Here is a 13,840-nt window from a genome sequence, read left to right as displayed (position 1 = left end):
CATTCGTGCTACACAAAATTATTTAACAAAGGTTATCATTAAAGAAAATAGGTTATCTATGAAGTGGCGAAAATATTTAATTAAGGGTAACAAATTTTCTTTAATGTTACCCTCAAGTATTTTCGCCACTTCAGAGATAACTTTTTTAATGATAACCTTTGTTAAATAATTTTGTGTAGCACCGATGCCCTTACAATTTTAATTGTATTTATTAAAATTTATATTTTAAGTGTATACTTCATGTGAATATCTGATTTAAGAGTGCGCCAGCAACAAGCCCTTCTTTTCTGGTGTTTTATGTTATACTTTGGGCTTGGGCAGCATCACCAGCTATTACTTATGACCTATTACAATAGAAAGGATATAATATTGTTGGTACGTACTAATTGAGTATTCTATTGGTTCTGTGCGGAATCCTCTCTTCCCTTGTTTCAATTATAAAAAATTATAGTTAGGAGCTGATTGGTTAGCGATTTATTTGTTACAATTTACCTCTCTCCAAGCTTTGATACATAGCCCCTAATACTTTGAAAAAACTGAAAAGTTGAAAATGGAACGTTCAAAAATGTCCTAAAGTTATATAAGAAAATAAAAACACAAATACAAGGTTTTGTTATTATCCCTCAGATAGCAATTTATTTAATTTTTTAAGTGTAGGGAAGCATAGAATATTTATTTTCCAAGTCTGTAGTTGTTATTGTTGTTTACCTCTTTCTATACCCTGCCCCACTTTGCTGCAAGTGGGAGCAATAAATTATTATTATTGTTTATTTGTAAATACAATCTCCTTTGCACTCTGAAGGTGCATACACACACAACGATTTTTTGAACGAATATCGTTAAACGATATAGTTTAACGATAATCGTTTGTAAAAATCGTTCACTTTCTGAGTCAAACGATGAACGATTTTCGTTCATGCGCGTGCACGTTTGTAGTTCAGTCACACTTGTCAACTCAACGATTTTCAGTAATGGAGCATACACACGGTCAGATTTGTCAGACTTGTCAGATGAACGATTGAACGATTTGAACGATTTTACCAAAGTTTTGAACGATTTGAATGATTTTTGACTGCATTAAAATGAATGGAATCGTCCAAGTCTGACTGCAAACACATCAGATGTCAGATATCGTTATCTGACAAACGGGAACGCGCATTGTAGATCGTCCATCATTCAGGCATGTCAGATATGTCAGATTTTCCTTCAGATATGAACGACTGAACGATTTTTAAATCTTTATCGTTCATATCTGAAGGAAAAATCTGACCGTGTGTATGCACCATAAGAATATGCAAAAATCGTTTGTAGTTCTAAAAAATCGTTCATTACATTTATGGTAATTCATTACATTTATTCATTACATTTATGTAATTCATTTATGTAATTTATTATTCATTATATTCATTTATGTAATTTATTATTCATTATATTCATTTATGTAATTCATTACATTTATGGTCTGTTATCTAATATAGGGCATTTTGTAGTTTTACTGGAGTGACTGCTTTCTTCACTCATGTCAAAGTTAAATTTCATTTGCTTAACTACATATTTTTTTTAGATACCTTCAATTCCTTTATGTTTAATAGCCACTTCCCTGATTGCCTGTTGAGTAATCATCACTGAGAGTTGCAATACTTACTGTAATATCAATACACTGCATAGTGGAGAACAAGGTATCTTTTGTGCCAGAAAAAAAGGAGTAAACTGAGTTCAATAATATCTGTTACTGGGACAGATACAAAGGTGCATACATTAACATTTATAACGGCAGAACACACACAGCTGGTGAATGATATTATCAAAGCGTGTGACCTTACAGAGGGTCAACAGACGATAGTGAGCAAATTAGGTGGAGTCAAGTGCTGCTGCGTGATGCGTCACCTTTCAGGCTTCACAAACATGGCGTCGATTCAAGCAGCTAAACGGGCGCTCAGAGTTCAGTTGAAAGAAAGGATTTCAGCCTTAAGCGACCTAGAAAAGCTTCGACAGTCCCAGGCGGTGACTCGGAAGGTGTGTGCCACACGTTAGTGCCAATGTAACGAAATCAGCAGCTGTGGCGGTCTCGTTGCCATAGCCATAAATTAATTCGAGCGCCTCCATCTTTAGTGTGGGCTATATGGTCTATCTGTTACATATGCGAAGCTTATAGCAGCTTCTAAACAGGGAAAAGCAGTTTAAACAACTTCGTTCTTTCACGAATAAAAAACAAAGCCAGAAGGAGGTGAAACGAAGCACACAATCTGTATTCTTTATACAGCTAGAGTCCTAGTATATCCTTAATGAAAAAGTAGGATGGCAATGGCGAATCACCACCTATCTCCATGAAACTGTTTAGCATGCTAATCCTGTACCAGAGTGCACAAGGGCATGTTTGTGTTTCTGTGCAGTTGTTTCAATCTACGAGAAGAATGGGAATGTCAGCAAGTATCTAGTGCTGTTTTTCATTGCCTGAAATCAGAACTAGTTTCACAGACGTGTATGCCTGTCTGTATTGTGTGCACCAATAGCTTATTTCTAAACTGCAGTATAGAAAAATAAAGCTCCCTGATATTTGTCTGGTATATGCAAAAAACAGGCAGTTTTTCTCCCCTATAAAATAAAAATTACGTTGCATTTGCACCCCCATTATTTGTCCATTGTGTAAATTTGCACCCTTTAAATGGATTTGCTCTATACAGTATGTGGCCCTTAAACTTAGATCACAGGTTCTCAAGCTTGGTCCTCAGCACCCCAAACAGTGCATGTTTTCCAGATCTCCTCACAGAATCACAAGTGTAATAATTAGCTCCAGCTTTCAACTTTTAAAAAGTGTCAGTGAGTAATGACTACACCTGTGCTCCTGCTGAGTGATCTAGAAAATGTGATCTGTGTGGGGTCTTGAGGACCGAGTTTGAGAACCTCTGACCTTTGATGAATCAATGAATAATAAGCATCTATGGAAAGGCAACCATTCCCTCAGCTCCCTTGTTAGGCTGTTTCACCTCCATTGTTTTGCTCTGATCTTAGTTAATTATTTCCGATTAATTCAGGGCTACTTTCAAGTGTTATCGGAGGATTCAAATGAAAGGATAGGCCCCTAAGCCAATAGATCATGATTTGGCATGGTTAACACACAGAAAATGAACTATTAACCCCATAGTTATTGTTTTTGAAGGTGAAAGGAATTTGACTTTTCATCTGTTCCTACTGTACAAGCCTTTTGCAAGACACAGTATTGTGTGAACTCATGCATGCTTAAAAAAAAAAAAGTGTTACCAGCTGGTGACTTCACACATCTCTGTAAGTAATAAGGTGAGAGGTTTGCATAGTGATTTATATGCTGTATAACAGCAATGTTCAGAAACCTGCCTACAAAGCAACTGTGGTGTTTCAGATATGGATTCACAAATCCGTGTGGAGTACAAGCTGGGCGTCTTCTCGGTGGCTCAATCACTGATACTCCTTGTGTCCCTAAATAGCAAGGCTGTGCAAAGGTGGACAGTCAGTTATAAAAAAAAAAAAGCGTCTCTCTGAAATCAGATGCAGAGTGCCCTTTTGCTCCCTCCTTGATTTATAAGTGTCTCTACCAGAGCAAATTTACAGATGTCGCCCCCTCAAACCAAGTGACAGGTTTCTTACTGTTAGTTGTTTACGCCCTGTATATTGTGCCTGATTTCCTATGCATCAACATGTGATTTCTGGCTTCCTTAAATGTTGTATTTACGAATTGGTGTTGCCTGCTCCTGGATGTGACACTGTGTGACCAGCTCTAACTTTGGCCTGTTTCCAGGGCCGGTGCAAGGTTTCTTGGCACCCTAGGCATAGCTTCAGCCTAGTGCCCCCCTTTCCCTTGGATAGCTACACAAGCCCTTATACAGTGCCCCCCAGTAGTGGTGTCCTCTATGTAGTGCACCTTATACAGTACCCCCAGTAGTTTCCCCCCCTATGCAGTGCCCCTTATACAGTGCCCCCAGTAGTTGGCCCTCCATGCACTATATACTGATTAAATAGGACCCCAGAGCGCAGACACCATACCATAAATTTTAAATTATGTCCCATAACTGCCCCCTGCTACAATTTTAATTAGGTCCCAGAACGGCCCCCCTACACCCACAATTATAAATATGCCCCATAACTGTCCCTCCTCCATTAATTATGTCCCATAACTGCCCCCTCTGCAGTGCCCCTTAAACAGTGCTACCAGTAGTGGTCTCCATTATGCCGTGCTCCCAGTAGTAGTTCCCCCTATGCAGTGCCCCTTATATAGTGCCCCAAGTAGTAGTCTTCCCAATGCCTTGCCCCCAGTAGTTGGCCCCCCCTATGCAGTGCCCCTTATACAGTGCCCCAAGTATTTGGCCCCACCTATGCAGTGTCCCTTATAGAGTGCTTCCCAGTAGTGGTCCCCCCTTACTATGGGAGAGACATCATGACGTCTCTCCCTTCACCCACTGCAGGAGCCGGAAGGTGGAGCTCATGATTGAGCTCCAGCCCGGCTCAGGCAGTGGACGTAGCAGCCAATGAGAGTCTGTCTGACTTCGGCTGCTAAAACAAACACACAGCCGGCGGCGGTGTGTGTGTTACTGTGTAATGCAGACCGCACTTATGCAGACCGCACTACACTTAATGAAACCAGCAGCGCCCTCCAGTGGCCGATGCTCTAGAAAGTTGCCTATTGGAAGTGCTGGCCCTGCCTGTTTCTTACCACCCTCACTTAAATCAACAGCTGCCTAGTGAGACCTAGAACGCCTGTGGACAGTTTGTGGGAGTTCCTGGTGCATATAGAGATTTCCATTAGACTGAGTCTCAGAATAACCTGCTAAAATTGCTAGTAGTGAGTCCCAATCTGAATCAAATATCATACCTCAAGTAACAGTAGAGAAGTTGAAGAAAAAAATCCTAAACTAAAGGCTAATTGTGCATACACACGGTTAGATTTTTCTTCAGATCTGAACGATAACTATTTCAAAAATCGTTCATATCTGAAGGAAAATCTGACATATTTGAACGATGCGTGTTCCCGATTGTCAGATAACGATATCGGACATCTGATGTGTTTGCAGTCAGATTTGGACAATTTCAGTCATTTTAATGCAGTCAAAAATTGTTCATAGTTCAAATCGTTTGTCAAATCGTTCATCAAATCGTTCAGATCGTTAATCTGACAAATCTGACCGTGTGTATGCACTTTAAGGCTGCATACACACCTATAGATATATCTGTGCAATCTGTCTGGTGGGAAGGAAAATCTGGTCCGTTTTCCAGTGTTTGGGAGTAAATTTCTATTGTTATTTGCTCCTGTACATTACCAAATTTTCCTTCCCACCAGACAGATATATCTATAGGTGTGTACACAGTATAAAACTCTCTCCCCAACCATTCAGATTTTGGCGGGACAGTCCCTTTTTTGGGGGGCACTCTCATTGCTGCTTTGCATTTCAGAGCAGTTCATAAATAGATGTCGCAGCTTCGGAAGAGCTGGACACGCCCCCAGAGTGACAAGCAATGGGGGAGTGACATGTGGACACGCCCCTGTGCCATGAGGAGGAGTGATGGTATTATGGGATGGATATCTTGAAAAAGGTCTGTTCTGAGGCCGATATGTCAAAAGGTTTTTTTTTTTTTCTAATGGAATAAAAATGTGGGATTCTGTATTATGAAGACTTTTGGGCGCCCTCTCTATGTGGAGTAGCCTGAAGAAAATTCTTTAGTTTTCTACTTGCAGTTGCACCCCAGCAACTTTGCTGATAGATAAATAGATAGATCTATTTATCACATTTATATGCATGTAAATCTGAGAAAAAGTACACATTAATCACAAATTATGTTCCTGCTTTCCCACTTATTTTTACAGTTCGTACATTAGTATGAGAAACAAATTTAACAGTCATGGGTTCATTCAGAATTGTAAAATAACAAAACTGTAAGAAGGCTCGGGTGTGCAGGTTTGCACTTCTAAGCAACGGTTGTAATAAAATAGAAGGCTCAAAGGGTAACTTCATCCAAAATGATAGAATTTTTTTACAATTTAACTATATTATAATAAAATCATTGTGCTTGTTACCAAATCTTACTTGCATAACTTTTAATACTTGAAAGAGGAAAATTGCCTGAAGCCAGCATTTGAAGACTTTAGGTCAGTGGTTCCCAAACTGTGCGCCACGCACCCTGTGGTGCCTCGGTACACTTCCAGGGGTGCCTTAGGTTGGTGGTCCAGAACCAAATCAAATTCTTTATGGTCAATGTAATGTAAATATGTGAACATACAGAAGCGCATCCCTGTCCCCCACCACATAACTCAGCCGTTCACTTTACTACTTCACTGAATTTTTTTCTGAAGTTCTCAATAACAAGCTTTTGCCTTAGGGGTGCCGCGAAAACAATGCTGGTACTCTAGGGCGCCGTGATTCAAAAAAGTTTGGGAACCATTGCTTTAGGTGTTATTTATGAAGAACACGGCAGGCTGAGATGCAGCGAATTATGCTCTTTGCTGCTGTGTCCCTGCGCTCATGTGATTTCCCTTTAGTTACAGATGTGTCCAAATACATCATTGCTGTAGTCGAGCCAAACAGCCTATCTCAGTGCGCCAGGTCCCGTGCTACTCTGCTAGTTCCGGGCATCTTTTTCTTCCAAAAATGTGTCTTATGGTGGGTACACACTATACAGATTTATCTGCAGATGATGGTTGTTCATACACACTGAACAACCATCATCTGTGTCTGCCCGCAGGTCCCTGCGACTCCCACTCTCAGATAACATTTCTTAACACTTATTTGTTCCCAATCATTATTCTGGAACATATGGATAAATGAAAAACTCCATACAGTGTAATACAGTAAATTTATTCAACAATAGACATAAAACATATAGGAAATCAGATGGCCTCTCACCAGATGTAATGGTCCACTCCACAAAAGTGGACAATAGTCCTTCAGGCATCCCCAGAAGTCACCTCCATAGTCTTTTAAGTGAGATGCGAAGAAATTCCCACACAGTCCTCTCAACCAACGCGTTTCGATATACCATTTATCTTTGTCAAGGCACGTTCATATAATTTTCTTTTAAATAGTCTTATTTTCTCTGTGTAAAATTCTCTCGCTTGAATTGGATGCCCACCAACAAATTTAGTTCTAGCTGCCCTCTACAAATTAAAAATGACCATAAAATAATGTTTTTACATGTATCATACATTAAGACTCCAAATACACAATGTATTCAAGGATATTTAAGTAACAGTTTTGACTAATGTGGTGCGTTCATTTCAAACAAATTCACTAAATCCCATCATCAGTGTGTCAGGCATGCTGGAAGCACACTGTTGGATGCCATCTTATCCTGCATATATCGGTGTAATTGTACAATTAATTGTAATTGTTAGCTCTTTCCTGCCACTAAATCTAGTATATCTAATAAGCGAAAAGTGTGTGTCTGTCTGTCTGTCGTTTATAGTTCCACCAAATTTGGCATGATGGTGTAGTTTGACCAGGATTAGGTTTTTGGCTATGTTTGAAGTTGGTCAGGGCCATGGAGGTCTACATGGCGCCCACCAAGTAGGAGTCTCTGATTTGAAATTTTGGTTTAAGCAAGGTCGCTCAGGATGTCTTCTAGTGCCTAAACCTGCACTGATCTAAAGGCAAAGGCTGAAATGTCTTAGTAGGGGGCAGGTAGTGCTCCAACAGAAGAGCAGTGAGTCGGAGGATCAACTGTCACACTGCACCTGCACTGACAGTTACTAATTTCCTCCAAGCAATTTTCATATGTCATGGTCTCCAATGTTGGTCTCCAGAGATTTCTGCTCGGCAATGATTTCTGTTATGCACTGATTTCAGCAACTGCGGTGATTTGGGAAGCTATACTGATGTGTGTCCTGTAAGTCACTCTGCTCTGGATATACCACATTCCAAACAGTCAGGAAATATGCCTGCCTGCACCGTCATGTACTCCTAAATTGCATAGTTATTCAGGTGTGAATGACAAAGCTTTCCCCCTTTAGTCCACCACATTCAAACTAAGTTTTAGTTCTTTTCACATCTCAACCTTCAAAACTGTGGTCCTTTTCAGGACAATTCACTGTAAGCACAACCAAAGACTTCAGAATAGCCATGCTACCAAAAAAACTATCCAGTTTGGGTCTCAGTTCCTCAGCTGCTAAAAGTAAAACAGAGGCAAGACATGAGGAGACCTCAGAGGAAGTACAAGCAGATGTCAATGGATCAGTGTAATTGTGTTATAGGCGAGGAAAATGTACTTCATGGTCCATTCTTCAACCCAAGCAATGCCGGGCAACCCAGCTAGTATAGCCGCAAGATCAGGTTAGGGGTGCAGTCTCCTGGGGTGAATGGCAGCACCTTGCGCGCAGCAGCCAAGCAATTAGTAGAACACATACTGTAAGTCCAGGGCCTTGGTACAGATACCGCAGCTAGTTTTATTTGCAAGCACAAAATAAACAAAAAATGAATCCTAGACTGTCTGGCTCTAACATACTTCCTTGAGAGGAATTCTGTTCCTCTCAAGGTGGGAGGAACAGAATTTAATACATCACTTACAATCACAAGCAGTGGTCTCTCTTTCTCTGCTGGCCCCAACCTGCTCCGCAGGCAGTGAGAGACAGGCAAGCAAAACTGAGCCACGCTTTATCAGCCTCTCACAGGTGGTCTGGTAGTCAAGGTTGCTAATTAGATAACTGTCTACCAGACAGAAACTAGGAACCTAGAGCATAAATATCTGCCCTGGACAACTTCCCTGATGACTTTGTTAATATTACACTATATATATATATATATATATATATTTATATAGAATGTAGTGAAAGGAGTGCACTCAGGGTCGTAATAGCACTTCTAATGAATAACAAGAACAGCCAGGATGTGTGGTCAACTGGTCAATCCATGTGAAGTGGACATTCTGCAGGACATGGCTGGGAGGGGGAAGCAGACAACAGATGCAGGCTCGGATCTGAAAGATCCGTGATACCTGCATTTGTGTATAAATAAACACACACAGAAGCACGGACGGGATCAGTGAGACCCGTCTGTGCTTCTGTGTTTAAAAAAAAAAAAAATAGAACACCTGTGTAGAAAAAAAATAGTGTGACCCCCACCAAAAAAACAACAACCAGCACCGGGCTTTGGAGACCCAGTACTGGTTGTGCTAAAAACAGGAGACAAATGACATAGGGGGTCCCCCATATGAAGCACAACCAGCACCAGGCTTTTTAGAACCAGGACCGGCTCATAGCCCAGTGCTAGTTGCCCTGAATACGGGGACCCCTATGTCATTTGTCCCCCCGTATTTTTGGCAACCAGGACTGGTTCTGAGAAGCCTGGTGCTGGTTGTGTTAAATATGGGGGACCCCTACATCGTTTGTCCCCTGTATTTAGTACAACCAGTATTGGGTTTACAAAGCACGGTGCTGGTCAGTTTTTCTTTTAGGGGGGGCGCCACGCAAATTTTTTTTTTATACACAGGTTTGCAGCCTGCATCTGTCTCCTGCTAAAAATGCCCCAGATCCTGCCGCCTGCACCACTGCCGCTGCTAACATTCCCGGCCGCAGCTAACGCCCGCTATCCCCCTTCCTCCCCTGTGTTCCAGCTGAAAGCTAACGGCCGCTACCCCCCTACCTCCCCCGGTACCAGAGCAGCTAACATCTGCTTTCTTCCCCCGAGCCCACGGCCGCTACCGCCTGCACTGGCCAGCCATCTTAGTGCACCCAAGTGAAGTCACAATGAGTACACCTGCTGGAGGCTCCTACTGAGGCTGCGCAACAAGTTGAAACTTCCTATCTCTACAATGGCGGATTGGGGTAATAGTTTAAAAAACTGTAACTTTCTCAATTGCCTAAACCCCAAAAGCTCCTAACCTGGAACTATAGCTACCTAGTATCTATATGTTTCCATCCACACCGCTCTATCTCTTCCTCCATCCACTCCACTCTTATCCCATCTGTGCAGTTCTATCTTCTGCTCAGACCTCAGTTGCATAGACTGCATGTGTGTATTTCAATGAGCACACAATTCTGTGAATTAGCAGCTCCACCATTTTGTGAGTGACAGCAATCTCAGTCTGTGAGAGTGCTGAATCTGCAGTTAACCACAGGGTGTGATGGCATACCATATCTGTATTGCGCAAGAACACGTCCATTAAGGCGTCAGCCTTAATGATTGGAATTTGGAATTGGAATTTCATTGCTTTTTTTTAGTTTGAGTGGCACAAATTCAGTAGGTTTTGGGAAATTTTAGATCATGTCTAAGAAGCCTTAATGGGACATGTGAAACTGTACGTTCTATTTGTCTATGGAAAATATATATGTATATATGTGTATATATATATATATATATATATATATATATATATATATATATATATATATATATATATATATACACACACACACAAAAACGTAATTCCAAGAGAGGATATGAATGTACAAATATGCATGTAATGGCATAAATTATAAAATCTGGGCTTTACTCTATAGAATAAGACAAATGCCTTCTGTTTGCAACTTCAGTGTACATTTCAGTTTGATTTGATTTTCTTAGGTTTAAATGGACTAAAACACTATCTTCCAGTATCAGTTAAGCATTAGTAATACTGTTATGTCTTTCCCTATGTCTGTACTGTAATTCTGCAGGATGTTCTAACCTTGTTAAAGCTTCTTATTATTGCACGCTGTGCCCTGTTAAGATTTGCACTGCATGTTTATGCCTTTTAGGATATGTCTATTTTTAGTCACTATTTCTCTTTTCAAGTTTTTTTTTTCCAAAGCTGCAATTTTCTCTTCTTTTATTTGGTATCTTGTTAGAGACTAGATTATGCACAGTTACATTGACATTGATGCTAACATGGTATGAAAGAGGAGCTACAAGTTTATTATCCATGCACCCTTCCCCATGTCTAGCAGGCACGAGGTGTTCACTTATAACCCTTGGGGATTCCACTGTTACAAATTTGCAGAACATTCCTTTGCTGCATTTTATAGTCCACTTACCCAACAAGATAGGTGGGGTTCTGTGTGCAATTTCAACAGTTAAAATGTCGACCGTCAGAACGAAGACTCATTTATGTCGAACCTCCGCATGCCAATATGCTAATAATGCGATTCCATGTATTTCGGTTTTACCCATTCAAACATGATAGTAAAGCATCATGGGTGGGATGTACTAAGCATCGCATCCACGATGCCGTACATTCCGCCTCTCATCGGGTAGAAACCGCTGTTGATTACTGTGGTATGTACCTAGAAATGCGATGAAAATCGCAAAGGACCGCTCTTCTTATAAGAGCTGTCCTTTGCGATGTCCTAGCATAGAGGGACTTCTGGATTTAACACGCATTCGCAGAAGGCTGCGGGAGGAGATGGAAGGGATCCGATTGGATGCCTCTCAGGGGAGGCATCCAGATAAGAGGCCCGTAGGCTTCAATTGGGTAACACCGCCTGAAGATGGCATTACCCACCGAGATGAACCATTCCGATGCTGTGTACATATAGAAAATGCTGTAAAAAAAAACAAAATGGCAATTCAGGGGATTTTACCGCATTTGTTTCCCTTTAAGCACACACTATTAAAATACTTTGAATCGCATTATTAGCATGTTGGTATAACCGAACCGTCTCACTGTTCTGATTGTCGATATTTTTGAATGTTGAATTCGAAACGTCATCCTTCTAAGTGATGTCACTCATAGCTTCCTATTGCCAAAACTGTCCTATAGAATAAATATTTCTACCTGGGGCTTTAATCTGATACACAAATTGGGCTTGTGTAGCTCAGACGTCATAAGGTATTGCCACAGAGGGTCAAGCCTCCATTATCTTTACAAGTGAAGTGAGGGAGTGAAAAATAAATATACAATATTAATATTGAAGAAATGACAGTATTTTAATAGTAACGCAGTGAGAATAGTTGCCTTTTTACTTGCCAGGTACATGTGAAGCACATAGGACAGGGATTTACCTGTACTTTCCTTAATTCTGATAATAAATTACTCTTGCAGTTGCTGTCTCACAATCGGTACCAGACAGCTCGGCGCATTGCTGTGTTTTTGAGCATGCCTGATGAGGTGCAAACTGGGGACATCATACGTGATATTTTTCATGAAGGCAAAGCTTGTTTTATTCCACGTTACCGGCCCCGCAGTACACACATGGATATGGTGAGGCTTGGTTCAGTGGAGGAAATCCACCAGCTGCCAGTAACAACGTGGAATATCCCCCAGCCTGGGGAGGAGGACTGCAGGGAGGAGGCGCTGGCCATGGGTGAGCAAGCCTCTGTACAGTTTTAGGAATTGTCTAAAAATTGACATGTGTAAGACGCAATTAGCACCAAAAATAACATTTATATTTTTATCCAGAATATCGTAGTCTAGTGTACACATGACTTTGCTTTGTGAGACTTATTTTCACTGTACTCTTAGCTCTTCACAATATATTAATGTCTACCACTTACCTACAAACCAATTATTACAGGCGGCCTGGATCTCGTGCTTGTACCGGGGCTTGGATTTGACAAGGAAGGTCATCGTTTGGGAAGGGGTAAAGGATATTATGATACTTTTTTAGAGCGCTACAACCGTCAGTTTGCTGCCAAACCATATACCATTGCATTGGCTTTTCAAGAGCAGCTTTGTGACTCCATCCCTGTAACTGAAAATGACATTGAGATCGATGAGATTATCATTGCTGGAGACCAGGAAATGCTCAAGAAGTGACTCTGTGAAATGCTGCTGGTGACAGGAGCGACTGTTTGAGCTGTGAGAAAGTGAGAAAGAAAAATGACGTGCAATTTATAATATAAATCATCCTCTCTTCCTCATCTTTATCTTTTTTTTTCTTTTTCCCATCATTTTCTTCACTGATGACAGTATTGCAACCTCAGGCCTTACCTTTCCTCTTTATCCGCTCACTGTGCAATTTCATCTGCGATCAAAATAAACTCATGATACAGTCTCAAAAACCTTATTGGTCTCAGCCATTCACAATTATAATAAACTCTCTTTTGCAATATATCTGCTACTCGGACAGCATTTGCCATCTCCTTTACTTTTGACCTTCCAAAATCAAATGAAGTGCCACCAGGTATAACAGATAAATTTCCCATTACTTGAATGACCTGCAAATTCTCTCTGATGTTCCTGGTTATTGTTATAGTACACTTTCTTTCCTGCTATTTGCGATGGTAAGGGCATTGGAGAGAGTAAAAGATCTTCCATTAATAATAATTCATCTGCTGCTCAATATCTAGATATGAAGTGTTTTTTTTTGTAAATGTAAGGTCATTGAGGGCAAGTAACCTGAAGGCCCTTTTGTTCGGTTTTGTCATCCTGTGACATTTATCACCCACAAGGGTGCTCTAGGAATATCAAAGTTTATTGAATATACAGCACACTGAAGGTTTTTACTTAGCAGGTAAAGCAGAGGGGGCTGGTGTACTTTCATTAAAATGTACATCCCTTATGGTGTCGAGCAGGAAAGGCAATTACCTGGAGATGAAAATAGTTAACAAGGCATGTGGTCTTGCATATAGATGACTTGAGGATGCTTACCTGGCACCCAACACAGAAGGGGGTTATCAAACAGCTGTCTGATTACGGTGTGTGACTGACAATAAATAGGGATCAAATACTTTATCATATTTTATCTGTTTTTTTTACCAAGAAAAAATTCCGCCACAGCTAGGAGCTTCCAAAATCATAGAAATATACATGAAGTCTGAATGCTGATCGAGTGTATTTTGAGAGACCCTCAAATCACACCCGACCAGCATACAGACTAGATACCTCATTTCTCAGTGTGATTGAGAAATGAGGTACCTAACCAATCACACATCACCGAGCAGTCTTGTTCACAATAATTGTA

The 13,840-nt window shown here is 40.8% G+C and overlaps 1 protein-coding gene across 1 annotated transcript; it reads left to right on the top strand.

The window, feature by feature from the left end:
* The first annotated feature begins 1,846 nt into the window (after positions 1 to 1,846).
* On the top strand, positions 1,847 to 13,588 carry MTHFS (methenyltetrahydrofolate synthetase). Its single transcript, XM_088452897.1, has 3 exons — positions 1,847 to 2,016; positions 11,980 to 12,241; positions 12,452 to 13,588. The coding sequence occupies exons 1-3, from the start codon at positions 1,879 to 1,881 to the stop codon at positions 12,691 to 12,693; spliced, it is 642 nt and encodes a 213-aa protein (XP_088309023.1). The 5' UTR covers positions 1,847 to 1,878; the 3' UTR covers positions 12,694 to 13,588.
* Positions 13,589 to 13,840: the final 252 nt, after the last annotated feature.

The sequence above is a fragment of the Taudactylus pleione genome, unplaced genomic scaffold (genome assembly GCF_031769625.1).
Source record: "Taudactylus pleione unplaced genomic scaffold, aTauple2 ptg000556l, whole genome shotgun sequence".
In the NCBI taxonomy this organism is placed as follows: Eukaryota; Metazoa; Chordata; class Amphibia; order Anura; family Myobatrachidae; genus Taudactylus; species Taudactylus pleione.
This window is presented reverse-complemented; position numbering and strand designations above follow the sequence as displayed.

Bases quoted from the DNA above. Each gene is read 5' to 3' on its own strand.
- MTHFS (XM_088452897.1), top strand. From the start codon at position 1,879: ATGCGTCACCTTTCAGGCTTCACAAACATGGCGTCGATTCAAGCAGCT. The intron at 2,017-11,979 runs GTGTGTGCCACA...TTACTCTTGCAG, and splicing joins CCCAGGCGGTGACTCGGAAG to TTGCTGTCTCACAATCGGTA. The intron at 12,242-12,451 runs GTGAGCAAGCCT...CAATTATTACAG, and splicing joins GGAGGAGGCGCTGGCCATGG to GCGGCCTGGATCTCGTGCTT.